Source organism: Vipera berus, assembly GCF_964194415.1.
Source record: "Vipera berus genome assembly, chromosome: 2".
Lineage (NCBI taxonomy): Eukaryota > Metazoa > Chordata > Lepidosauria > Squamata > Viperidae > Vipera > Vipera berus.
Window position 1 is genome coordinate 21111059 of NC_138203.1, and position 25881 is coordinate 21136939.

At 38.3% G+C, this 25881-nt stretch overlaps 2 protein-coding genes across 2 annotated transcripts in view; one reads left to right on the plus strand and one right to left on the minus strand.

Moving 5' to 3' along the window:
* Positions 1-473: 473 nt before the first annotated feature.
* PTGER4 (prostaglandin E receptor 4) lies at positions 474-16445 on the plus strand (the record flags this gene model as incomplete). Its single annotated transcript, XM_081321581.1, has 2 exons — positions 474-1304; positions 15787-16445. 2 exons carry the CDS (start codon positions 474-476, stop codon positions 16372-16374), a joined length of 1419 nt encoding a protein of 472 aa, XP_081177707.1. The 3' UTR covers positions 16375-16445.
* A 2781-nt stretch (positions 16446-19226) lies between these two features.
* TTC33 (tetratricopeptide repeat domain 33) overlaps positions 19227-25881 on the minus strand; it is a 42096-nt gene continuing 35441 nt past the window's right edge. Inside the window, exon 5 of the mRNA XM_081318212.1 lies at positions 19227-22536. Within this exon, the coding sequence (XP_081174338.1) occupies positions 22189-22536 (348 nt within the window). The 3' untranslated portion in view covers positions 19227-22188. The remainder of the gene's footprint in view (positions 22537-25881) is intronic.

The following is a 25881-nucleotide window of genomic DNA, read 5'->3' on the forward strand; positions in this document are numbered from 1 at the left end:
AATCTCATTTGACGTTGGTCTGTCTGCTCGGAGATAGACGTCTTCGCTCGGGAATCTGAAAAAAAACGAAGAAAAACAGCTAGTTTTTCCCCCCCGAAGAGGCGCGGGAAGCCCTACTGTGACAAAAACAGGACCGGTTTTTAAACTGAAGAATAGAAGGTCAAACAAGCCCAAGAATCAGGCAGGAAACCCACCCATAAGTCTCTCTACCTTCCTGACTTGCAGAATTATTTTGAGGAGTTGGGGCTACTGTCTCCCCATCTTTCTGAACTAAGAATAACTCCCCAACTCGTTTCCACTCTCACTTCTCTTCTCTCTCTGAAAGGCAGGGTTTGTTTGTTTGTTTTTTGTCCCCTTATGTTTGCTGTCTTCTTGTTTCCCTTCCTCTCAGAACTGAACTTTAGCACCCTTAACCCTTGTGGTTTATTCACTTCTCCTCCACCCTTCTCTGCTGGGTCTTCTCAGGGTTTGCCATGGCGTTGAACTCCGCCATGCTCCCCACTACCAACAGCTCTTCTAATGGGACAGGCGGACTGGCTGAGAGCAGCAAACCCCTGACCATCCCCATGGTCATGTTCATTTTCGGAGTCGTGGGGAACCTCATAGCCATTGTGGTCCTTTGCAAGTCCCGGAAGGAGCAGAAAGAGACCACCTTCTACACCCTGGTCTGTGGATTGGCTGTCACCGACCTCTTGGGGACTTGCCTGGTCAGCCCAGTGACTATTGCTACCTACCTGAAACATGAATGGCCTGGTGGCCAACCCCTGTGTGAATACAGCAGCTTCATCCTCCTCTTCTTTGGCCTGTCTGGACTCAGCATCATTTGCGCCATGTCCATAGAAAGGTACCTGGCCATCAACCATGCCTACTTCTACAACCATTATGTGGATAAGAAACTGGCAGCGCTCACTCTTTTTGCAATCTATGTTTCCAACGTCCTCTTCTGTGCCATGCCAAGCATGGGTTTGGGGAAGACAAAGCTCCAGTACCCGTACACCTGGTGCTTCATAGACTGGCAGACAAACACCTCCAGCCATGCTGCTTTCTCCTACATGTATGCTGGCTTCAGCTCCTTCCTCATCATGGTCACGGTGCTCTCCAACATCTTGGTGTGCATGGCCCTGATCCGCATGCACAGGCAGTTTATGCGGCGCACTTCCCTGGGGACAGACAATGCCACTAGCCGCCTGTCAGACTTTCGCCGGCGCAGGAGCTTCCGGCGCATGGCTGGTGCAGAAATCCAGATGGTCATCTTGCTCATTGCCACTTCTTTGGTCGTAGTGATTTGTTCCATTCCTCTAGTGGTGAGTAATCTGCTTATCCTTTTCTTTCCAATATCATCATTAATTTCCTTTAGGGGAACATTGTGGCTGCAACATAAAGTTTCCTCCTTTGTAGTTGTCACGCATGTAATCTAAAACTTTTTTAACCCGGAAAAGGCAAGTTGCTGAATCTACTTCAGTGTTTTTTTCCTTGACTCAATACTAATGTTGAACACAAAAATACTAACAAATATTTTTGACCTGCCCTTTAGCTATTTACCTGCTCATAGAGCTGAGAAGATCCAAACTCAGCTTCATTATTGCCAATCTTTTAAAGAAATTCATTATGGTCAATTTTAGCCTCATGCAGGAAAACAGTTTTAAGTTCCCTAAAATGTCAGGAGCTCTTGCAATATGTAAGCAGTCGACACAAAGAATAATTGTGGCATATTAATTGATGTTAAAATAGTACACCTTTACTTTCTTCAAAAGTACCGTGGTGTTTTCAAAGAGTTATTTTCCAGAAGCATAGCTTTGCAGCTTTATATTCAATTTTTTCTACTTCATTAGGTTATTGGATAGACTGTGATTAAAAATATAAGTAGCTTTCATGGGATGTTGTAGAAGTACAAACTAAAGTGTGGCTTAATGTACAGCATACTGAAATTGCAGAACATTTCTGCCAAAATGGACTGTTATGGAATTACTTGCAGTTCAGTGTTCATAGCATTAGCATAAGGTCCCCAGATACACTTAAGCAAAGAAATGTTAAAAGTATCTTTAATGATTAGAGAGAGAGATGCATATCAGGCTAAAAGATTTCACAGTTTAATAAAGACTGGTTCCCAAATTTCTTTTTTCTGGAACTTTAAAAAGAAATAAAATTAATAGTGTTCTATATCAAGTAAAGCAAGATTTTTCCTGTGATGGTGATAGGGCTATGACAGTTTCATGCAGTTATTTATTGTTGCATGGACAACTTTGATAACTGTTTGGTGCTTGGTTGTAGGCATTGACTTTTCTTCCTGTTGACTCTAAGGAAGAGAGAAGGAGTAACAGCAGTTGCGGGATTAGCTAAGATTTGCCCCCTCTTGTAAACTTTCTAATAAAATGCATCAAGCTCCTTTTTCTTGGCAGGGATATAAAACAACTGACAGGGCATACTTGCTATTATCTCTCTCTTTCATTCTGTAAGCTACCATAAGTGGTACTTTGGAGAGGAGCATGGAGAATACAGCTGGGCATGGTACAGGGGGGCTTCTTGTAGGCAAGAGATAATCTAAAATTGCTTCCTAGTAAAAGCAGAGAAACCCATGACCAAGAGAGACTGGGCAAACCACAAGCTTAAGTTATTCAACTAAATGCTATAATTTTACTAGTTAGGCCAGTTTTGCTACATAACTAAAATAATCCAGCTATGCATACCTGGTCTGGGATACCAGTGCATTTTAAAAGTAGTCCAGGTCATGTTCTTCAGTGTGTAACTGTACACTTTTCTATTGGTGTTTCTTACTGAGACTACATTTTGCTCCAGGATCTTTGACTTAATAACACAAGGAGTCCTGTTTTAAGTGGTGAAAGTAAACATAAAGGGTGGTCGGTAATTTCCTTACAAAAGATCTGGTAGCAAATTAAGGATAATTGTTTTCTTGCAGTGTTTGTTATCTTTTCACATGGAAATAGCCCAGATGGGGGGGGATATGAAAAACAGACCCCTACAATTCAGAATCATCTTGCAAAATGAGAGTTCATGTGCAGCCTGGTAACGACAAGAGGAAATTGTGCTTAATGAATTGTGTGCTTCTGGTGGGGAAATACTGTAGATAAAATTGAGCTCACTTCCTCCTTTCACACAAGCGTTTTTGGTTCTAATAATGTAATAATAACTCGGGTCATTTTGATATTGAGTTACCTGTTTCTTCCATCTATATATTCTAAATATCAGTTCCTGCTTGTAAAAGCTAAATGACAGTGAATGGGCAATAGTGGAACCTCCCACTCATTTTGACATGATAGCTATTTTTGGATAAACTGCCTATAAAAGCTTTCTGAATATAGTAAAGTTAGTACTGAGCTACACTACTCGTTTCTGTTTCAACTGTTTGTTTACTTTATGAAAGTAAAGTAAATTTTCAGTACTTATAAACATGAAGAAACAGTTATACAGCATTGTCACATTTATTTACAGTGCAAAGTGGTCAAGTCTACTTATTCCTCAGAAAGGATAAAAATAAGATATCCCTTGAGTTGTGTTCAACGTTGGGTGGCTACATGGATATATTCATGCAATTTCTGTTCTTTCTTTTTCTTTCATAATTTATATGGCTGCCCAACACATCCTCACAATTACGGCTTGTGATTCCTTGCTTCAGGGACTTTTATTTTCTAAGCTAGTCTGCAGCCCTGGTGGTCTTTCATCCAGTTACTGATTAGATCTATATCTGCTTATATTTTTACAAGTTGAGTGAAGGTGCTGCTACTTCCTGCTGTGACACACCCCTGGTGTGGGATCTTTTCAGATTGTGGCTAAGTAATCCTTAAAGCATTATCATAAACCCATTTGCTAGTTTGCATGGGGCATGTGCCTGTGGCTTCTGCTTCCCATAATAGATACCTCTAGAAGACTGGATTCATTCCTCTACATTTTTCAATCAGAAAAGAGTAATATTTTCTTCTGATAAGAGAGATGGTTTCTGTGTCATGCCTTTCATATATTCATTAATAGAAGAAGGAGAATCATTTCTCACAAACCTTCTCAGCATTTCATAGAATGAGGGAAAGAAAGTTTGGAGATGACCACAAATGTGTAAGGCAAAGCTACATTTGTGACACCTCTAACTTTCAAAATGTTGTGATTAAGACACCCAAGGGCAGGAATTGGTGGCCAAGTGTCTTGATACAAGTAAAGTACAAATCTCTCTGCCTAAAGAAGATGATAATGGATAAGAAAACACTTGTATATTAGGGGTGTTTCATAGTGAAGGCAATTAAAAAACATTTCATAAAACTTTAAATTAAATGCAGTAAATGCTATGGGAACAGAAAGCTGTATTGGATGGATTTTTTTATTTGTTCCAGTGGGGATCTTATTAAATCCAGCTGAAATCCAAACTGAAATAGAACATAAGAAATTATTGTCCAAACTGTCTGTTGGAAACAGTAGTTGGATGCCAAGTTGGGACAAATAGTCCACTTATGTGCTTGCATCCCACTGAGTACAGCTAAGCTGATTTTTCAATATATATGCCTTGGTGGAGCAGTGGGCTAATGCCTCCTTAAGTAACACCAGCTGCCTGCAATTAGTGCAGGTTCGAGTCCCACCAGGCTCAAGGTTGACTCAGCCTTCCATCCTTCCGAGGTAGGTAAAATGAGGACCCAGATTGTTGGGGGCAATAAGCTGACTTTGTAATAATGCCGCTTGGCAGGGGCCGAAAGCCCTAATAAGCAGGCATATACATAGAATGAAGGCTATTGCTAAGCACATTGGTTTGTGCTTAAATTGTAAGCCGCCCTGAGTCTTCGGAGAAGGGCGGGATATAAATAGGATTAAAATAAAAAAAAATGCTTAGAGGTGCCGACTTGATAACATGAGAATCAATTTACTGCTGATTATTTATTTTGGATTAAAAGTGTTGTATACAGTATAATATTTATGTATCAAACAACATGGGTCTACATGCATTATCTTTGCAGTGACCCTGTGAAGAAGCTTAGACTGAAAGAATATGATTTGATCCCCACCTGTCTGTTAAATGAATAAATGGGTATCTCAACGTACCTCTGACTAGTCCAAATTCAGTATTGTCTGTGGGTAGTTATCTTTTTTATATCTATGTTGATGCATGTAGGCTGGTTCTGATAATACAGAGCAGGACTCTGGCGGGCAAATGAAATTTTTGCAGAATTTTTGTATTGAAGGAAAGATGTTGCCTTCAAACACCTGACAAAAATGGTTCAGTAAACAATTTTTTTCAATTTATTCTTTTTTAAAAAATAAAAACGAGGAATGGAGAACAATGAATGTTATCATGCTCAGTGTCTTGCTATTAGAGAGGGTGAGTTGACTATGAAAATAGTAAAATGGTAAGTAAACTTAATTTGTAAAACCCTCATTTTGGAATCTGGTACCCTTTCATTTCCTAATAATCTCAGCAATGAAAGAATCATATAGAAACAAACTCTGCTGGGAAACTTGAAGAAAGTGAAAGGATGGGAAAACACATAGAAAAATAAAATGGGTTGTTTCTATTTGTGAATTAAAACTGTCATAGACTCATTGTCAGGATCCTTGTATGAATCCAGCAGATTTCAGAGCTATATATAGGTCATTTTCCCCATGCTTTATGCTCACAGTAACTTTTGAGGTTGACTCAATGAATTATCTTGCTGAACAGGAATTTGAACCCAGATTATATCAGTACACACACTTTATTTTGGTATAACACACTGGAGAACTGCAGTGCTGCTCTATGGGATTTTAAGTATAGCAGACCCAACCACCTGCCAGCTACTCATACACTGGGCTGACTCAGTGAACTAGGCTAAACTAAAATAAATTGGAGAGTTTGTGATTCAACATGTCATGCACCCAGCCAGTGTCTTAAAATGTTATGTAAGCCAGTTATCTTATGTTAAAGAACTATTAGTTTATTTATTTAAACATAGTATATTTTGTTAATCTAAATTTCATGTTCTGCTCATTTTTAACACTTAGAATACAGTGCATATGCATCTTTGAAATTCCAGTGGAGTTTCCCAAGTACAGTACCTTCTGTAGTGAGACAGGCTGGGAATTGATGCAATTATGAACTTCACTCTGAAAGACATTTTACCCTTATTTTCAAATAAAATTCAGTGTTGGCTGTAGTTATTTGTGGAAAGATCCAATATTTCATTACAGTGAAAATTATAGAAATTGGTGCAGGAACAGAAGTGAATAATTTCTTCATTTTAAATAGGAAAGCTTTGTATACATACTTCTTTAAAAACACTTCTATACCACCAATTTTAATTTTTTTCTTATATTTAATTTAATTCCTACCCCTTTCTCCCTTCTTTCATGCTTTAAACAATTACCTCCAATGAGTATCACCAATTTCAAATGACTGGGATTGGAGTACATTAACCTGGAGAGTCTTATTGTTATTATTTGAGGCAACAACAACATTTACAGAAGGCAGGTGTGAGTGTGTTCAAAATGATAACATTGGAGACATGATTGAAGCCCAGCCCCCTTTATGTCTCAGGCCCATTAAAAGAGCGGGGACTTTGTGGTGCCTTCTTGATTTTTGTATAAAATTAAAATAGATTGCTCTGTCATCATAGGACTATTTTCTCCTTCCCAAGATAGGTTTTTAAATGTACAGAAACTTTTCCTCCTATAAAAAAAATCTGTTGTTTGCATCTTAGTTTAAGATGGCAAAGCCGTAGCAGTACAAGTTCTCTTTAATATTAGGTAGATTAGAGTCTTTAATGTCCCTGACAAATGGTAATGGATTGGGGACAAAGGTGTGATAGAAGAGCCTGCTATATCCACTGTGCATGAAAACAAGAAATGTGGTAAAATGAGTAAAATAAAATAGTTCCTAGCTGACCTTTCAGGGCATGGATCATCCACAAGGTGTACCCCTTTTAGCTGGTTTGTATGCAGAGCCAATGCATATTTCAAAAGCACGTGGAGCTGTACAGTTTAGCTGGGAAATTTGTCAGTTAGATCTAGGAACAAGTTTAAAAAGTAGAGAAAAGAAACAGTTCTGAAAAAAGCTGCTTTTATCATTGCCCAGAAATCTGCATAGAGATGTTCATGTGTGGTCAGCAGAATTCGTGGTCAGAAGAGCCATTGCCTGAATCACAGGACATCTGGAGGAAGCCAAGTTTGTGATAGTTTACAAGAAGTCCTCAATTTACAACCATTTGTTTTTGCGACGATGGCACTGAAAAAAGTGATGTACAACCATCCTCGCATGTACCACCATTGCAGCATGCCCACGGTCACATGATCAGAATTTAGGTGCTTGGCAACTGGCATGTAATTACAACAGTTGCAACTTGCCAGGTTCATGTGATTGCCATTTGCAACCTTCCCAGCCAGTTTCCCGTAAGCAAAGTCAACAGGGAAAGTCTTGATTCATTTAACAACTGCAGTGATTTGCTTAACAGCAGAAAACTGCAAAAACCAGCAAAATAAGTCATAAAATCGGGCGTGACTCTCTTAACTGCCTTGCTTAGCATATGGAAATTCTGGTCCCAACTGTGGTCGTAAGTTGAGGACTACCTGTACTAAATAGGCACCAAGATCTTCTGGGCAAAGGTTACTTTGTAAATTGTCTTCCTGCTTAATATTAACCAGCTGGCTATATAAAGTTGTATATCGGAATGCGATAGAGAGAATTTTATGAGGGTATGTAAAGATTTTGTGGATAGCTCCTCCTTTGTTTGCTGTAGAAGGCAACATTTTATGGTAAGACATGCTTTAGGCGTGCACTTAGGAGGGAAAAATACTTTTTCCTGGATATCAGCTCATTCACGGTTGGGGGTTGACTCATAATGTGGCCTGTTTCATAGTACTATTAGTAAGACTTCAAAATATGTATTGGGACCTAGATATGGGAGAGTGTGACCTGTGGGCTTGCAGTCAGCGCAGAGTTTGTTCTTGGTGCATTCTGGGTTGTGCAGACATATGGAAGACCGCCATCATGTTTGGAAGGAATCTCAAGACCTATTTCATACCCAGTTTGGGAGCTCAGGCAATTCAAATGGGGAAAAATGATATTTGAGAATAGGGTCACCCTCTCCCAGGCTGCATTTCAATAATAATAAAAAAAAAGTTGCTGTCCTATTTACTGAGTAATCAGAAACTGACTCCTGAATACAAACATACCCAGGAATCAAGTTCATCCAGCACTGACATTCTTCTTCTGAGAAGAATTGATTTTGCATGTATTTAGAAGCTGGTGGTTAAGCTGTCATGTTTGGGATTAGATCCTGATTGTTGAAAGCAGGCAGCATGTAACTTTACAATAAAGGATAGTTCTGTCTTTCTTAGACTAGACCAGGGATAGGCAACCTTGGCTCTTTTATGACTCTGGACTTCAACTCCCAGAATTTCTAAGCCAGCCATGCTGGCTCAGGAATTCTGGGAGTTGAAGTCCACGAGATATGAATTGTACTTAACGTATTTTTATTGAATTAACCTCAAATTTTGGTTCTGACCTAGTTTGCCCATGTCTTTATTCCAGCTCACTTGTTTTCAGGATAACAGCATTGAAAGGCTCAGGGCTTCTGAACTGAATTAGGTGTAGCTTGCAAAACACTCACATAAAGCTTCTATTCAGATCGCCTCTGGCAAAAGCAGAATCTATGCCAAAGTTAACTGGGCCCACAATAACTGCACATGTACGTTTTAAGAGGATAAAGGAGAAGTTTTTAAACCCGTGACTATCCAAACTACTACTATTAATACTTCAATTTATTGCATCAAATGTGAAGGATTATGAAAGGTAGAGAAGCTTAGCTAAGGAAGACATAATACAGGTAATCCTTCTCTGATGACCACAATTGGAACTGGCACTTCTGTCACTCAGTGAGGCAGTTGTTAAGTGAGTTCCACCTGATTTTACAACCTTTTTCACCACGGGTAAGTGAATCACTATGGCCATTAAGTGAATTCAGATTCCCCATTGACTTTGCTTGTCGGAGGCTGGCTGGAAAGGTCTCAAGTGGCGATCATGTCACCCACCTACCCACCCCAATGCTGCAACTGTTGTAAATGCCTGCCAGTTGCCAAGCACCTAAATTCTGATCATGGAACTGCTAGGGATGCCTGGCAATTCTAACTGTAAGTACTGGTCGTAAGTCCCTTATTTCAGCACCATTGTAACTTCAAGCAGTTGCTAAATGAATGGTCGTAAGTTGAGAACTACCTGTGGATTCAGCGTGAAATACTTACATTAATATATGTTAACATAAAGTGTAAGATCCAAATATCAGTGTGAGAAGACTAAATAACATGTTCTTTCTTTGGTAACACTTTTCTTTGAATTTTGGAGGAATAAACAATAGTAGCTTTTAGGGGTAACCTGTAAAAAGTGTGGCAATTCCAACATGGATGAAGCCCAGAAATCTATTTCAAGATCTAGCATTCTAGTAATACTTCTGAACTGTGGAATTATTTCAGAAATGATGCCTGTTTTTAAAATTCATCATAGGAATTATATCTATCCTACCCACGGCTGCAACTAGTATTACTTTTAATTAAAGTAAAGACCCTTCTCAAATACAGTTTGACTCCTACTCATCATATTCTTGCCAGGAAGTAGATAAATAGTTGTATTTTTTTTCTTCTTCGTTTCTTTGACTTCTTATCTTGTCCTAGAATTTCTTGGGTCTCTCCCAATTAAAATACTAATCAGATCTGATCTCACTTAGTTTTGGGGGGGGACTTTCTGAAAAAAGTCTATGACGATTTGTTCCTGTATTATTGCCAAGAAAAATACTTGGAGGCATTGATGAAGTCACCAAGCATTGAGCTTGGTTTGAAGGAAGCTATGTTGCAATGTCTGTCAGATTTTGCTCCTGCTACCAATTTCATTTTCTTGCTTTAGGCTGCTGTTTAAGCCTGTTCTTCTGGGTGAGTGGATGGATCCTATTGCCCTCAACTTTACCATTTGTACTGATTAAGTTGCAATTAGATCAACCGAATCTGATGGTAAGAAGGGAATTGAGTAGAACTTTGCTTTCTGATGTGGAGATTTGTTTCTCTGAACCATTTCCCAACCTGAAATACTATATCTTGTTGGGAAAGATAGTTTTGCTTGATACTGGTTCAGCTTTCTGATAAAAAGAGAAACATTTGAGTTAGGCATCCCAGTGGCTAGAATTTCTCTCTAACTGTTTTCTATTGTGATCCATTAAACCAGTAGTTTTTAAACTTGGCAACTTTTAAGATGTGAGGACCACAATTCCCAGAATTCCCTAGCCAACCATGCTGACTGGAGAATTTTGGGAATTGATGTCCACACAGCTTAATGTTGCCAAAGTTGAGAAATGGGTATTCAGTCAACAGCGGATCCACATTGCTTGAACACTTATACATCAGAAGGCTTTTAAATGTAATGTACTTATTGTTTGTGTACAAGTGGAATTTAAACCATGAATCAATTTCTCTGGAATGGCCTTGTGAAATGAAGCAGAAATCACTGTATCAGACATTTAGTGTAGAAAGATGAAGAGGAAGCTACCTGTAACATAAGAAATTCTGATCAGCTCTTCTGGCCACAGTATCATCTTCAGAATTAGTGACAGTTGCTTAAGCATGGATCTAAAAGAAACCAAGGACACTATCTTACATTTGGCCCTGTATAAATGTAAAGAAAGCTCCAGAATCCTTTGTTTGGGATCTTTTGTGCTGGCAGTCTTGCTTTCTCCATATTATTTTATCTTGAGACTTGTCCGTTATTTATTAGACAGTACAGTACAGGGACGCGGTGGCTCAGTGGGTTAGAATGCTGAGCTTGTCGATCAGAAGGTCGGCAGTTTGGCGGGTCAAATACCGAGTGCCGCGTAACAGAATGAGCGCCTGTTACTCGTCCCAGCTTCTGCCAACCTAGCAGTTCTAAAGCACGTAAAAATGCAAGTAGAAAAATAGGAACCACTACGGTGGGAAGGTAACAGTGTTCCGTGCGCCTTTGGCGTCTAGTCATGCCAGCCACATGACCACGGAGACGTCCTCGGACAAGCGCTGGCTCTTTGGCTTTGAAATGGAGATGAGCACCGGCCCCTAGAGTTGGAAACGACCTAGCACGCATGTGCGGGGGAACCTTTGCCTTTACTTTTTTACAGTATTTATCATTCATTTAAGTATGATTATGAAATGTTATATGCCAAGGGATTATTATTTGTCTATTTAACTCAAGGAAATGACTTTTTCACATGACATTTACACATACCCTGTTAATTATCAAATTATTAACCTATCTATTAAAGGTGAGGCAGGTTGATAATCACTCTGAAGAATACAGCTTGTAGGCTTACATAAGACAACTGCAGAACATTTCATAATTCCCAAATTGGGTTAGTTTCACCTTCCATGATTCCTACCTAGTATAGCCATAATTTTCAGCTGGCTTGAACCATGACAGCTGCACAACCTCCCTCAAGATAGGGGGAATTTGCCATAAGGTAAAAAGGAGGAATTTCTACTGGTTCTTCCCATATTACCTTTAGCCTTGATCAAATTAGTTTTCCATGTAGTAATGTTAGATTTTCCCAAACATTGAAGCTCCATCTTTGATGAAACTCCAAGAAAGAAAGAATAGTCCAGGAACCATATAACTTTAAGATAAAATGCAGCTTTTGTAGGGAGAGAGGGAGGAATTTGGTTAATCTTCATTTTAATTTCTTTTATCAATGTGGAACTAGACAGTGCAAATACTCCATTGGATTGGACTGATTTTCAGAATTGGGTGTGTATCTTCAATTCCTATTTCTTGGGAATTGCAGGTATGTAGTCTTTGGCAAGCCTCTTAATAGTTCCTTCATTTTCCCCACTGAAAATGTTAATTGCAAAGAATTGCAAAGAAGCGTAGGCGAAGAATTACTTCCCCAGGTCATTGTTTTTGAGATGTCTACCTCTATGGAACATTTCTTGTAGCAACTGGTCTACTGAAGAAGAATTGAGCTTTTGCTGTGAAATTTCTGTGAGGGCTGAAAGGGCCATATTCTATCACAAATGATGGAAAACGTTTTAAAAAATTGTCTCACCATTAACTGGTCTCATTGAAAAGAATGTAGAGATTCCCAGAACACTATTGTGGATTGTCTAACCTAAGCTATAGTAATAAATAGACAAATATATAGATAAATTAATAAAAGTTAATTACTACTTCAGTTGGTACTCTGAATTAGATGAAAGACCTGTACATTCAATTTGCATATTCTAATCTGTTCAATTAAATTATTTTTGTTTATTTTTGTCACCACTTTTATCCTATGTAAAACCAAACGTCGGTTTGATCCCATGATTCAGAACAAGATTTTATAGTAATCAAATGTCTTTCTTCTTTTTCATGCTTTCTCAAATCAGATAGCAGGAAAGAGAAGAAACTACTGGAAACGTAGTTATTGTGCCATCTAGTGGTTATAAATCTGATCATTTATATTCAGCCAATTAAATTTCTGGTCAGTTGATTAGCAAAAATATAATTGGACTCAGTCAACTCACGTACAAGATCTAAGAGTCGTATTTAAAGAACAAGAAATCTTTTAGCACATAAAGATTAATAAATGTACATTTCAGGTGGCATCAGCCAATTATTAAAATTCGAAGTGCTGAAATAGCACTCGGTAATATTTGCTTATCCTGAAAGTTGCAAACGTGAAAATGAATAAGCATGCTGGAAGGATTGTTCTTTAAATAAAAATGTGCTTGGATACATATGTTCATAATATTAATTGCAATTACAATGATTTACAATTTAATAAAAACTATTGATTATTAGAAGAAATTTTCTTTCTCATTCCTTGCTATGGTCAGGTGCCAGTATCCACATATCCCTATAGGAATATAAATTCCAGTTCTTTTGATTAGCATAGGCATCCATGATTTAGTATGAAAACTTACAGCCTTAGTTAAATGTACTCCATATTTTCTAGTTTTCTAATACGTAAAAGATTCACAAATATTATTGCTTTGTCCTGTAAGGAAGGTGCATATGGATGGTGGCAGGATTGCTAGTCTAACTCCAATGTCACAACCAGCAGAGTGGAAGTCTGCTTTTATTTTCAAGTCTCAACTCAACTAAACTCAACTTTCAAGTCTCAACTCAAGCAACTCCAACTCTCAAGCTTGAGAGGCAGAATGCCTGGTTGCAGGGAGAGGAATATAAATAACCTTTGCATGCTGTTTTACATGCAGTACATCCAGGAATAATTTAAAGTAAATATAGTATATTTGGGGTGGGGGGGAGTATTTTATTTCCAACATGGCGAAGTACAAAAGCCTGTGAATGGGAGCAGAAAGATGAGCATTTTTACATGTTGTACTTATAGGCAGCTGTGGTAGATATGACTGTTTGCATAACTTCACCTAGCAAGAGTTTAGATTCGAAACAGAGCTTAATCTGCAGTTTACGCAGCAGTCATACTGGATCAGAGGCTGGTGTTTTTGAGCACGCAAGTGCTTGTTTTCTCCACTGCTGCATAGCACTGGGCAGTCCTGAAAACTCCATCGTTATTCAATTTTGTGAATTACAGATTAAAAGTGTTCCTGTTTTTGGAAAAATAAATAAATAAAAGGAAGGGCAGTTAGGTAGACTCTCCCACTTCTGGTATTTTTGATCTTGGAATTTCCCATTGCTGAAGAAGCCAATCTCTGAATCTTGTAGACAAGATATGGAGAAATCCCCTACCGGATCCTCTCCTCTGCAATCAGCAATTTTCTTCCAGCCTGGGAGATGGAAATGGCATATCTCACAGCCCTTATGTGCCCTTCACAACTTAGTTGCTAAAATCCAGCTTATTTCCCAAATACGCACACTTGGAATATGATTCAGAAGTCCTTTGAATCTTCCACACAGGACCTCTCTGCCATTCATTAAAGTCACCCAACTTTTTAAGGACTTCTGCAGGAGTTCTGGGCTTGTAGGAAATGCAAAATTTCAAGCATTTTTTGACATGTGCAGCCTCCACTTCATATTTTATTTATTTATTTATTTTAATTCCATTTATATCCCACCCTTCTCCGAAGACTCAGGGCGGCTTACAAACTTAGCAGTATGCAGTACAGTGATCAATACTTTCAAGTTGTGTTGTGTTAACAAGCACCTGCTAATTTTTAAAAATTATAGAGGAGTCTGGAAATCTTATTTCAGTTAGCAGGCTCACAAATTAGGACTGGGCAAAGGATTTGAAAGAGCTGCTTTGCAACACACAACATGAATACAAATCATTAATTTAAGTTGTGGGTAGTATCTAATTTCTTTGTTCATGCAACTAAATTCAGCAGGAAATAGTGTTTCTGATATTTGGCAAATTGCTGTTGAACTTGAGTGGAAAGCATTGAGGATCACAAGAAAGAGTTTGGGGCTATTTTCAGCCTCCAGGTTGAATGTTCAGTCTCTACACAAAAGGATCTAAATTTTAAAAGGCGTCTTTTTTCCCCCCAAAAAGCAACTGGACTTTGTTTTTACTTGAATACATCTTGCTTTTCATCCAAAAAGCTTCTTCAGTTCTGAGGAAGCTTCTTGGATGAGAAGCAAAATCTCAGTTGCCTTTTTTTTGGGGGGGAGAGCACCTTTGGGACAACCATGACCTGGATGACTGAGAATCTCCATACACATCTAAAATTTAAAACTTTTTGCTCAAAGAAGAACCAGCTTGGTCCGGTCGCTAAGGCACAGGCTAAAAACAGAGAGAGACCATTACTTGAAGTCCTCCTTAGGCTTAGACAAATCATCCCCTCTCAGTCCAACTCATCTCACAGGGTTGTTGTTGTGAGGGAAATAGGAGAAGGGAAGAGTGTTAGATGTTAGCTCTTATTGTTTATAAAATTACTAAAGACAGAATATAAATAAAATAAATAAACCAATCAACAAGCCACCTATGGAAACGGTTACATGGGCTTCACTTTCTATGGACTGCTATCCCATGCATTTGTTAAAACTATTCATGGGACTACAGCCAGCATTTTTATAATGTATTTTAGCAGGACTTGCCAAAGTGGCAGCAAAGACTGTCAAGAGCATAATTGAGTACTGTGCATCATCATGTTCTTTATTTGGAAAAAAAGAAGTTCATTCCAGGGAAGCTGTCTGTCAAGAAAATAACTTTTAACAAGCTACTACAGGAAAACTTTGGAAGATATTAAAAAAGCAACAACTTTTTCTTGAATGTTCCAAGTCTTCCAGCAAAAGCTGTGTTCTAACCTCAAAGAATCGAAAGTTCTAGGCCCATCCTTGAAAGAAAATTTGCCTGTGAGGTAGAAAAATAGCTATAATTTTATTTCCAAACATGTATTTACGGGGGTAGGCTGGCAAGGGGTAGTGGGATTAGAGCTTTTAATGATTGGCTGGATCTCCCAGAATGCCTTACGGGCACATTTTGTGGTTCCTTGCACATCCAACACATTTAATAGCAGATTTAGTTATAGAAGGAACAAAAGAATTCGTTATTACATGAAAATGAAAACTCTGAAAAACGTCTGAGCTCTAAATTCAGGATTCAGTAGGGACAGCAAGTTATTCAGAAAATAATTCACAAAAGGTTAATTGACCTTTGAGTGTTCTGGTAACTTAGATAAACTGGAAAAGGAGAAAGGTCTTTTATCTCTATTTGAAATCAAGTGGCTGGAAATTTTTTCCCATTCTGAAAATAGCTCCCATCTGACATTGCAGAATGCCATGTACTTTACCCATTCTCCCATCTCCCTTCCTGTTATAACAGTCAGATGCTAGGCCAACTCTTGGCCTTGAAAAGTCATCAAAATATGAATAGAGTTTATTTACACATGTATTCATTCCTTCTCCAGGTACGTGTCTTTGTGAATCAACTGTACCGTCCAGATATAGTAAAAGACATCCAGCAGAACCCAGATTTGCAAGCTATCCGTATAGCTTCGGTGAACCCCATCCTGGATCCATGGGTCTACATTCTGCTGCGCAAGACGGTCTTGAGCAAAGCTATTGAGAAGGTCAAGTGTCTTTTTTGCCGCATAGGTGGGGCTCGCCGGCAGCGCTCAGGCAACAACTGCAACTGGGCTGATGGCCGCCGGACCTCCTCTGTCACAGCCAGCCATTCACCCGCCTTCATCTCCCGAGAGTTGAGGGAGATCAGTAGCACTTCACAGACTCTGCTATACCCGCTGGAGCCAACTGAAAGGACGGTCGGTGACCGAATGCTGTTACCAGGAACCAGCAACTGTCTTGCTCAGTCAGATACTACATCTATAAGGACCTTAAGGAGTTCAAACACCTCAGACTCCTCACAGGGGCAAGAGTGTGAGAATACCTTTTTGGTGAGTGAACTAAAGCCTAGCGGTAGTAGCACTCCTAAAGGGAGCTCCCTTCAAGTTACTTTTCCCAGTGAAACTCTGGACATGTCAGAGAAGTGTATATAAGCAGTAGAAAGAAGTAAGAGACGATTGGTCCTTAAGCCAAGCAGGGAGGAACTGATACAACAGAACAAACCAAATGCCCATCTTTGCCATCCATTCTGTTGACCTAGCTAAGGCATATACCTGAAGCTTATCTGGATTTCCCTATCCTAAGCTTGTGGACAAAATAGCCATTTAGGGCAAGATGGACTTGGAAATGTGCATCAGGCAGGAATCCATGTGAGACATTGAACTAGCCACCATCAGAGTTAAGCATCTTGATTTGCAGCAGTTATGTCTCCCTCAACGTTGGTTCCAAGATGCGGCTGCCGGATCGTTCCTGTTATGTGATAAGTACAGGTTTCTGCAAAGATTTATTGCCCTAGAGAATCATCCTCTGCCATCAAACCCTGCCAAAGTAACAAAGGAATGTAATGGTGTCTGAAGCATAGACTGCTGCTTGTTGCCTTAACTTGCCCTGGGAGATAGGATTGTTTTCACAGTTTGTGTTGGAAAAAGTCACCAATCTTCTCCATCTGTACATGACTGAAGCATACTTATTCCACTCCATCCTTCCCTCCTGGCTTCATAGTTCAGAGAGATTAATTACGAGATAGTTGCTAACGAACTGGTCCAGTGGAAATGGAACTGATAATCTCTCTATGGTGTGAAAAAAATGTGAATTTTGTTGGCTGAAATATTGTGACTGACTCTATTTAAGGAATGTATATTCTTCTCTGTGAGAAGGTTCATTATTAATACAAAGTATAGAAAAAAATAATATGGTCAGCCCCTCCTCTCTTCTTAATGTAAGTCATTAAATTTTGCATTAGATTTTTTTCAAATTTGCAGACTCAACAGGCCAGACGAGAGCCGATTGATGAGACCAGAGCCGAGGAATCTGGAATTGCGTGGGAACACGTTTTGATGCCACTATAGGAATAATAAAAGCTTTATGTTTTTAAAATGTTTCTCATATTTTCTTAAGTCTTCTTTTGAGTCAAGCTTGACTCTTGGTGACTTCATGGACAGAGCTATGGAGCTGCACATCCTTAAAAAGAAATTTAAAAAATGTGCTGTGAATTTCTCTTCGAAATGCAGTGGTTCCTAGCTAAGCTAATAATGCAGTTCTGCTAACATCTGCTATGTATGGATGCCCCAGTGAGACATTAGTCAGAAGTACATCTCACAATTAACAATTCCTGCTGATTTAGGCACTTTTCACGTGTGTGCAAAATCAAAGTCCAAAACATGCATCAACAGTCAACATCCTCTTTACTGAATTCAAAATGTGTTTGCTCAGAGATATTTCAGAATTTAGTGGAAGAAAGCACCTTAAAAGACCATAATCTTAGGGCTACCTTACGTAGCCAACTGTACAGCCACTGCTCTTTGTGTACTTACGGCAACTCCTAAGTCTATTACGAATGTTAACACATATACAAATGAGCAGCACACATCAGGCTTTGCATTATCAATGTCCATATAGCAACTGGCAGCTGTACATGGCATTACCATTCTTGTAAACATCCTGTTGAAAGGTTTTTCTTATCTTCTGTTCAGTCCACTCTACTTATATGAAGATATTGTTGCCAAATGCTTACGTGAGCAATATTTTTTCCATTTATCCTTGCTATGGTTATAATTTACATCGGTCTTCCCCAGCCTGTATTAAACTGATCAAGATTTGCAAACCACCAGCTTTGTTGGCTGAGAATTCTGGGGGTCGTATATCCAAGCATTGGGAGGTGGGACTACTACAGAAGAAAATGGAAAAATGCAGGAAACCCCAAACATGTTTATTATCCACACCGATGTGCAAGGTATTGTAGAGATGGTTGTTGGTTTTTTGTGATTCGGAATGTTATGTTGCAATTATCCATTTTCAGTTGTAATGAATTTGGAGCGTGAAAAACTACACCATTGTTTTTGTGTCCTTTCAGTTATTTCTAACATTTGTTACAGCAAATATTGTAGTTTGCACTAAAGCTTTTGGAATAAAGAAATACTATGTTTTAAAAACAAATTTAAGTGATTTGGGGACTAGAACTGAAAAGAAAAAGCAATTACTATGATGTTGTCTATTTATTAAAAACAATGACACATCAAGATTAGAAAAACGTTAGCCATAAAGTTTTTCTCCATTAAAAAAAAGCTCTAAAGCCACTGGAAATTTATGTTTTTGTATGCCATGTTCAAAGGATTAGATTTTTGTGTCCCAGTATTATCCTGTATTGATGTTCAAGGTCTGGTTTTTGTCAAGGAAAAAGCATCTTATGTTGTTTATTGTGTTTTTTCATGTAAATTGCTTTCCATTGGAATCAGAATTTTGAGCCTGAATTTCAGAGATGGCTTATGAAACTGGCTGTCCTGGCACAAACCTCTTTTGGAAATCATAATTAAATGCAGACATGCCTACTGAGTAAAGAAGTCAGTGTGAATCTGTGCCTGCTTACTCATCCTTAACATAACTTCATGGGAAGGTCCTCACATATTCATAAACCCAACACAGACAATTTCTAAATAGTAATTTAGAGGCGGAAAATATAGAATGCTCAGCCCTAAAGATATGGTAGCATTCAATGAGACTTCTGTTTTTCACCCCATAAATCCTTATGTCCAGAATTGTGTACAGAATTGATTCTTCTTGAGTTATATCAATCAAGCTCACTGAATACATCCATTCTAGATTTCATAGATTTACACACAAATTTTGTTCACACAGGAAAAAGTTGGATTACAACACAGGAATTGTCACCGACAGTTTAGGCATGCCAAACATAACCAGCATTGGAAATTAAGACATAACAAAAAATAAACCAATAAGTTTGAGTTCAGTAAAGCTACATATTGGGAAAAAAAGTCTTGACATGGGGTTTCATTCTACTGAGCCATTTTTATTACTGGACAAAACAGCATTCAAGATGGACAGAAAAAGCCTTCATATGCTCAGAAGAGCTTACTCTATGCTATTTACATTCAACCTGGATTCCAATTCCACAAAGTGCTTCAGACCATGCCATTGCGTAAAAGTCCCCAGTCTGCTATTTAAAGAAGCATCCTTTTCCAGAAATGGGGCTCAGCTGCCAAGACACACAATCCTGAGGAAAGATACAGACCTTTTAAAGAGCTATAAAAAGGTTCTAGAACTGCACACCTATCTCCTCACCCACCTGTTCCAAAAATGCCTTCCTTGAATCAGGTCAGAGCTACGGCTCTTTTGTAAATGCTGAGGCAGTGATTTCATTTTCTAGCTTTAGGATGCAGTACAGGTAGTTCTCAACTTGCAACCATAATTGAGCCCAAAATTTCTGCTGTTAAGCAAAACAGCTGTTAAGTGAATTTTGCTGTTTTATGGCCTTTCTTGCCATAGCTGATAAGTGAATCACTACAGTTGTAAAGTTAGTAACATGGCTGTAAAGCGAATCTGGCTTCCCCATTGACTTTGCTAGTCAGGTCGTGAAAGGCAAGCCCAGAACATCACAATCGGCATAAATATAAGTTGGTTGGCCAAGCCTCTAAATTTTGATCAAGTGACTATGGGGGATACTGCAAGTCATAGGTGTGAAAAACGGTCATAAGCCACTTTTTTCACTGCTGTTGTAACTTCAAATGGTCACTAAACAAACTGTTGTAAGTTGAGGACTACCTGTACTATGTATACGATTAAAGTAAATGGAAATACTGGAATTATGTATATATACAGGTGGCAAAAAGTCTTGAATAATTGGCAGACAAATTTCTTCCATGAGAAAGACTTAAATGGTCTATGTCTAAGGTTTGATTTGTGTGGCAATTTATGAAAATTTATGAAGTTTTTCATATGAATCTGGATGAGGATGAGGGTAAGACAGAAAAACTCACGATCGTCAAACACTGCTTCATTATAACCAACTGTGTAAAATGTACCAATTGTTCCTGCTGGACTAATACTTCCTCTGCTTTAAGAAATTTATTGAGGCCACCAACAAAGCCTCTGGATTAAACCTAGGAAATGCTGTGCATAGAACATATTTGAAAGAACTAGACAGGAATTGCCAGATTTACCATAAGAAGTGTAATTATACACATACTTTTCTCCCCACTGAATATTCCAGAAAGGCATTAAACAAGACTCTAAAGCAGAACAAACTGTCCCTAAAAAAGAATGTTTTTGTGGTTCCCCCCTCTTTGCATTTCTCATCTTGAGTGATGGCATAGACTTATTAATTTATCTACAGCATTTTCATACTGCCCATTCACAGGATTTTAGGTTGAATATCCATTACACAGGCGAAATACTAAAAGCTCTGTGATTATTTCTTTACAGCATGTTATGTTTTATTCTAGGACTGAAATAATCCTTTAAAAGGAATTTCTAAAATCTGATTGCAACATTATCCTCCTGCAAATAGGCATGTTTAAATATGCACAATTTCAATTATATTATTTTAAATTGCTGTTAGAAATTGCTTCCACTGCAGTTCATCTTTCTTTCTTTGATTAAAGATTAAAATCAGTATGGGCTTATTTTTTTAATTTGTTTTGAAGCAGGGGGATTATGCCCTGGAAAAACACAGATTTTTCTCAACAAGATACAGATAGACTCCATTTAATATCCACTTGTTCACTGTTTGCAATTATGACGATGCTAAATGAGGGACACTTACAAGGGGTTGCAGCTGTTGCAGGTGCACACACACACACCCTTCCCAGCATGTAATTGTAATTCAGGCACTTAATGACCAGTTTGCAATTATGACATGACAGGATCCCTAAGTCACACAATCACCATTTATGACCTTTACTGCTTGTTTGCAACAAGCAAAGTCAATGAAGCTGGCAGGAGGTTGCAAATGGTGACCACATGACACAGGATGCTGAGACTGCACCTGACAGCAGCAACTGGAATAGCCAAAACTGCCACCTTAAGTTGGCGTGGTCACATGATATTGCACTTCATGACTGTGTAGCTTAGTGATGGGAGCTCCTGATCCCAATTGCCATCACTAAATAAGGAATACCTGTATCTTAAACTTCATTAAAATAATCCCTCTTTAAAAGTTCATAGTGGGAAGCATAAAGGCCACCTTGATTCGAGTGCATGAACATACAGTATTTTATAATTGGATTTGGAAAAACAAGGAGAGTATCTTTTGTTCAAAGCAGCATCTGAGAACTACATCTGAGTGTCTCTACATTAAGATAACAGAATGACCTTGACTCAAAAGACTATATAGACAGAAACACGTTCGGCACATTCTGTACCACAACTGTATAAGCATGTGAAGTTTTTGCCTCATCCCCTGCTTTGCTTTATCACAGTTAAGAACAGATGTTAGTGAATTGCTAGCAAGCTTACAAAGCCATTCTTGTATTTTTTGGCAGTATAAATATATACAGACCCAACACTTCCAGTTCCTATTTCCAAAGCCACTATTTCCAGACATGCTATGTTGTTGTTGTTTTCTATACTGAACACCAGGTTTCTACAATGGAGATGCCTTTTGGGAGGAGGATTATACTTCACCTTCCATGAAACTCACCCATCATCCCCATGAACCAGGCTATCTGTGGATTATGGGACTTGTAAGCTGTGGCACTAGGAAGGCGCCAAATTTGCAAAGGTGTTGTTAAAAATAGCATTTAGTCAGGGAAAGAGAAAACAGCCATGAAATTACAGATGTTCAGTTTTCCAAATTCTGCCTCCTCTGGCCCTACATGACACATTGTCCCCGTTTAATGTGATGGAATGGGGACCTCCACTGCTCAGTGACTCAAGAAGGGAAAGGAAGAAGAACAACAACAGCAACAGCCACTCCTCAAATTTATGGCTGTTACAGGAAGGGACCATGTGGATTATCGTGCTTTGATAAATACAGCACCATCAGGGAGCGTTGCAGACTCCTCTTGTTCGGTTACAGTCTCAACAGTCCCCGAAGCTGATACAATCACTACAGTTTTAGAGGCCGAAGCGTTTTTTTCTTTTTCAGCAATGGCAGCACACACAGCCAAGATCTCATCACTTTCAAAATCATAATCTGGAATTGGCTCCTCCAAAGTTTCGTTCTCAGCCCCTTGTGTTCCTGTCTCGGTTTTGGTTGCTTTTTTCTGTTGTTGTAATTTTTTTGCCCAGGAAAGATCTTCGTTCCACAATTCAGAGTTGAGTGGATAGATATGCAAGGCAATCTGGAAACTTCGAATAGCCTGTAAAAAAAACAAGCACGGAAACACAGCCATTAGCATCTGCCAATCCATCAGTACTTTCTTGCCTTGAAAGAGTTAAGAGACCTATTATGGAACTTGTGTTGAGATCTAGTGGGATTATATAGATTCTACTTATAATACAAAACCTGATCTGTTTAATGTGCGGATCTAGTTTGATCTCGTTTGAAACACACACAACGTAATTCATTGGTGGCTTTGGTAAGTGGTTCAAGTATTGGATTTGAACTGGGTTTATTAAAATTCAATTCAACATATCCAAGGCGAGCACCGAATGCTATCTTGAGCTCCCGGAGGAAAGGTTAGGAAGAAATATAATATCCAAAGAATTTTTTTAAAAAAATTACATTTATTCATTTTGCAAGCTCCAAACTGGGTCGGTCACCGGGACCAGATATTTAGTCTTTATTAATTTGGTTGTTTAAATTACGTACTTCTTACAAAAATGATTATGTGCTGAAGATGGTACTCAATATTAACTAGTAAGTCATCTCTGTACAGGTAGTCCTTGATTTACAACCACAATTGAGTTCAAAATTTCTGTTGCTAAACAAGACATTTGTTAAGTGAATTTTGCCCCATTTTATGATCTTTCTTGCCACAGTTATTCAATGAATCACTGCACTTAAGTTAGTAATGCGCTTGTTAAGTGAATCTAACTTCCCCATTGACTTCGCTTGTCAGAAGGTCACAAAAGGGGATCACAGAACTCTGAGACGCTGCAACCAGCACAAGTATGAATCAGCTCTCAAGCGTCTGAATTCTGATCATATGATCATGGTGGGATGCTGCAATGGTCTTAACTGTGAAAACAGTCGTACATCACTTTATTTAGTGCCATTGTAACTTCCAACAGTCACTGAGCGAACTGTTGTAAGTCGAGGACTACCTGTAATACCATATGTGCAGTAATTAGAAATCCATTATTTCCCCTGTTAAAACACTGTTTAAAATATTGTTAAAACACTGTTTAACATATTAAAATAATGTCACACTGTGTTTGTGAGGAACTACTGGTAAGACAGGATGAGAAATAATACTCAGCTGTATTCAGTAAAAAAACTGAGCAAAGAAGCAACTATTATGTTTAATTGTAAAGCTTTTCTTTACAAAAGGAATTCCGTCATACCCACATATATGTATCACGTTAACCCATGGCTTGTTTAACCATGGTTTACAGGCCAAAATAAATTTGCTGAACTGACATAATATACTAATACATCAGCCACAAGAAACAAGTTTCAGTCCCTGAATTCATAGAGTTTACTAATATGGATTATAGTAATATGTGAACCCAACTATGCACAACCATTCTTTTCGGTTTCGGAAGACAATTACTAGTTTAAAAAAATGTCTTTACAATGTAACATGTGCTATATTGTTTCTAGGATTATTTATTTACTTCTATGGCAGTTGTGTACAATCGGATCTGGATTTATTTTAGACTTTGATATTTCTTTAAATGTTTTGTGCAACCTGGAAACACTCTGATACATCAAATGTCAAATGTCTAAACATGACAGTCATTTTATTTTAAAGGGCTATTCAAAAAAACAGAAGTATTTATAAAAATATTGTTTCTTCTGATCCAGAGGAAAAAATGAGCTAAGACATTTATAGCCTCATCATTGAGTGATGTCTTGATTATTGCAACCTCTGCCCCAAAGCATTGAACTACAGATTAAACTGTATATCTTGTTTGTTGCCTGCATAAATGTACAAGCAGACCTTAGCAAGCATTTGAAATAATTCCGCTCAAATTCTTTGGGGTCCAGCACCCATCCATAGCTGTTAGCATCAATAGACTTATTAGATTGTGAAGAAATATGAAAATAATTCAGTTACAAAATACAAAAGGACTATTTTGATTTTCTTTTTTTAATGAGGCCCCCAAAGTATAGATTTATCATTGTGTAATTGTGACAGCTGAATACTAGTTACCTTTATAAATCTGAATTACTAAGCCCCTTTGTTCTAATAGTATATATGGATTATTAGTTGCTTTGGATAAAAAGGTAATTTGATAGGTTAAACACAGTCTTCAAGCTATCATGAAACATATAATTAAATCCTGACATATGTAATTAAACCATGGTAACTGAAGTCACTTAATTCTAAATCCAACAAGTCAGGAAAGCTTCCAGATTTCATATTTCAGAACGAAGAACCATCTCATTTCAGGGTTTTGAGAGAATGCTGACCATTAAGAAGCACTGAACGGAAATTCTGATTTTCATACACTGTGGCACCCACACCCAACCCAAAACTCTAGGACTACAACTGTCACCAAAAATCTAGTCCCCAGAGATTTTTGAAAGTTATTTTTTCCTACAATCACATTAAAAATAATACATATATATGATGGGACAAAGAAATCCATTAATTACACTGAATTTAAGTGCAAACAGAAAGGAACTCAAATTACAGTTTTGCCTCAACCAACACTTTTTGGAATGCTTCCCCAATGAGCTGGAGAAAAATGCGTATCACTGCGCTTGACAATATATATTAGGTAGAAGATTAAAGTGGATAAGGGCCAACAATACATGTGGGCAGAGATAAGGTTTACGTTTTCTTAATCTTTTCGGGAAGAGCTTGTGTGGTGGTTGTTTTGCAGAAAAAATATGCTCAACTATTTTAGGGCTTATATCTCCGGTTTCACACTGGCAGGAAAGTACCATTTGTTTTTGACAACTAGAGTCAGAAACAGCTCTGAGAGCACAAAAATGGTTAGGAGGATTCCACGCAGTCATGGACGCCTTGTAGTCTACATCTTTGGGAAAAACTGATCAGAATTACTAGAAATGAAATGAGGTGCTAATCTGGAAGAGAACTTTCTCCAATTTGATGCACATCATTTTGGCCAGGGTCAAAATTGTGGAAGTTCAGTTAACCAGATTAGAGAAGGCCATTCTTTAGAACTGCTGAATTAATGGTAGCTGCAGAAATGGAAAACTATTTCTAGCTTTTCCAGAAATGATTGAACAGAACTTTGGATGTTTTTATTTTCAGTTTCAGGAATCATTATCACCATAAATGGGAGAGGCCTAATAAACAGTTCCAGCCCATTATATATACAGGACACGCAGAAAATAGGTTTCCATGTAAACTGGCAGTCATGAGGACCCAGATTGTTGGGGGCAATAAGCTGACTTTGTAATAATGCCGCTGGGAGGGGGGGGGGCGAAAGCCCTAATAAGCAGGCATATACATAGAATGAAGGCTATTGCTAAGCACATTGGTTTGTGCTTAAATTGTAAGCCGCCCTGAGTCTTCGGAGAAGGGCGGGATATAAATGGGATTAATATAAAAAATAAATAAAATAAA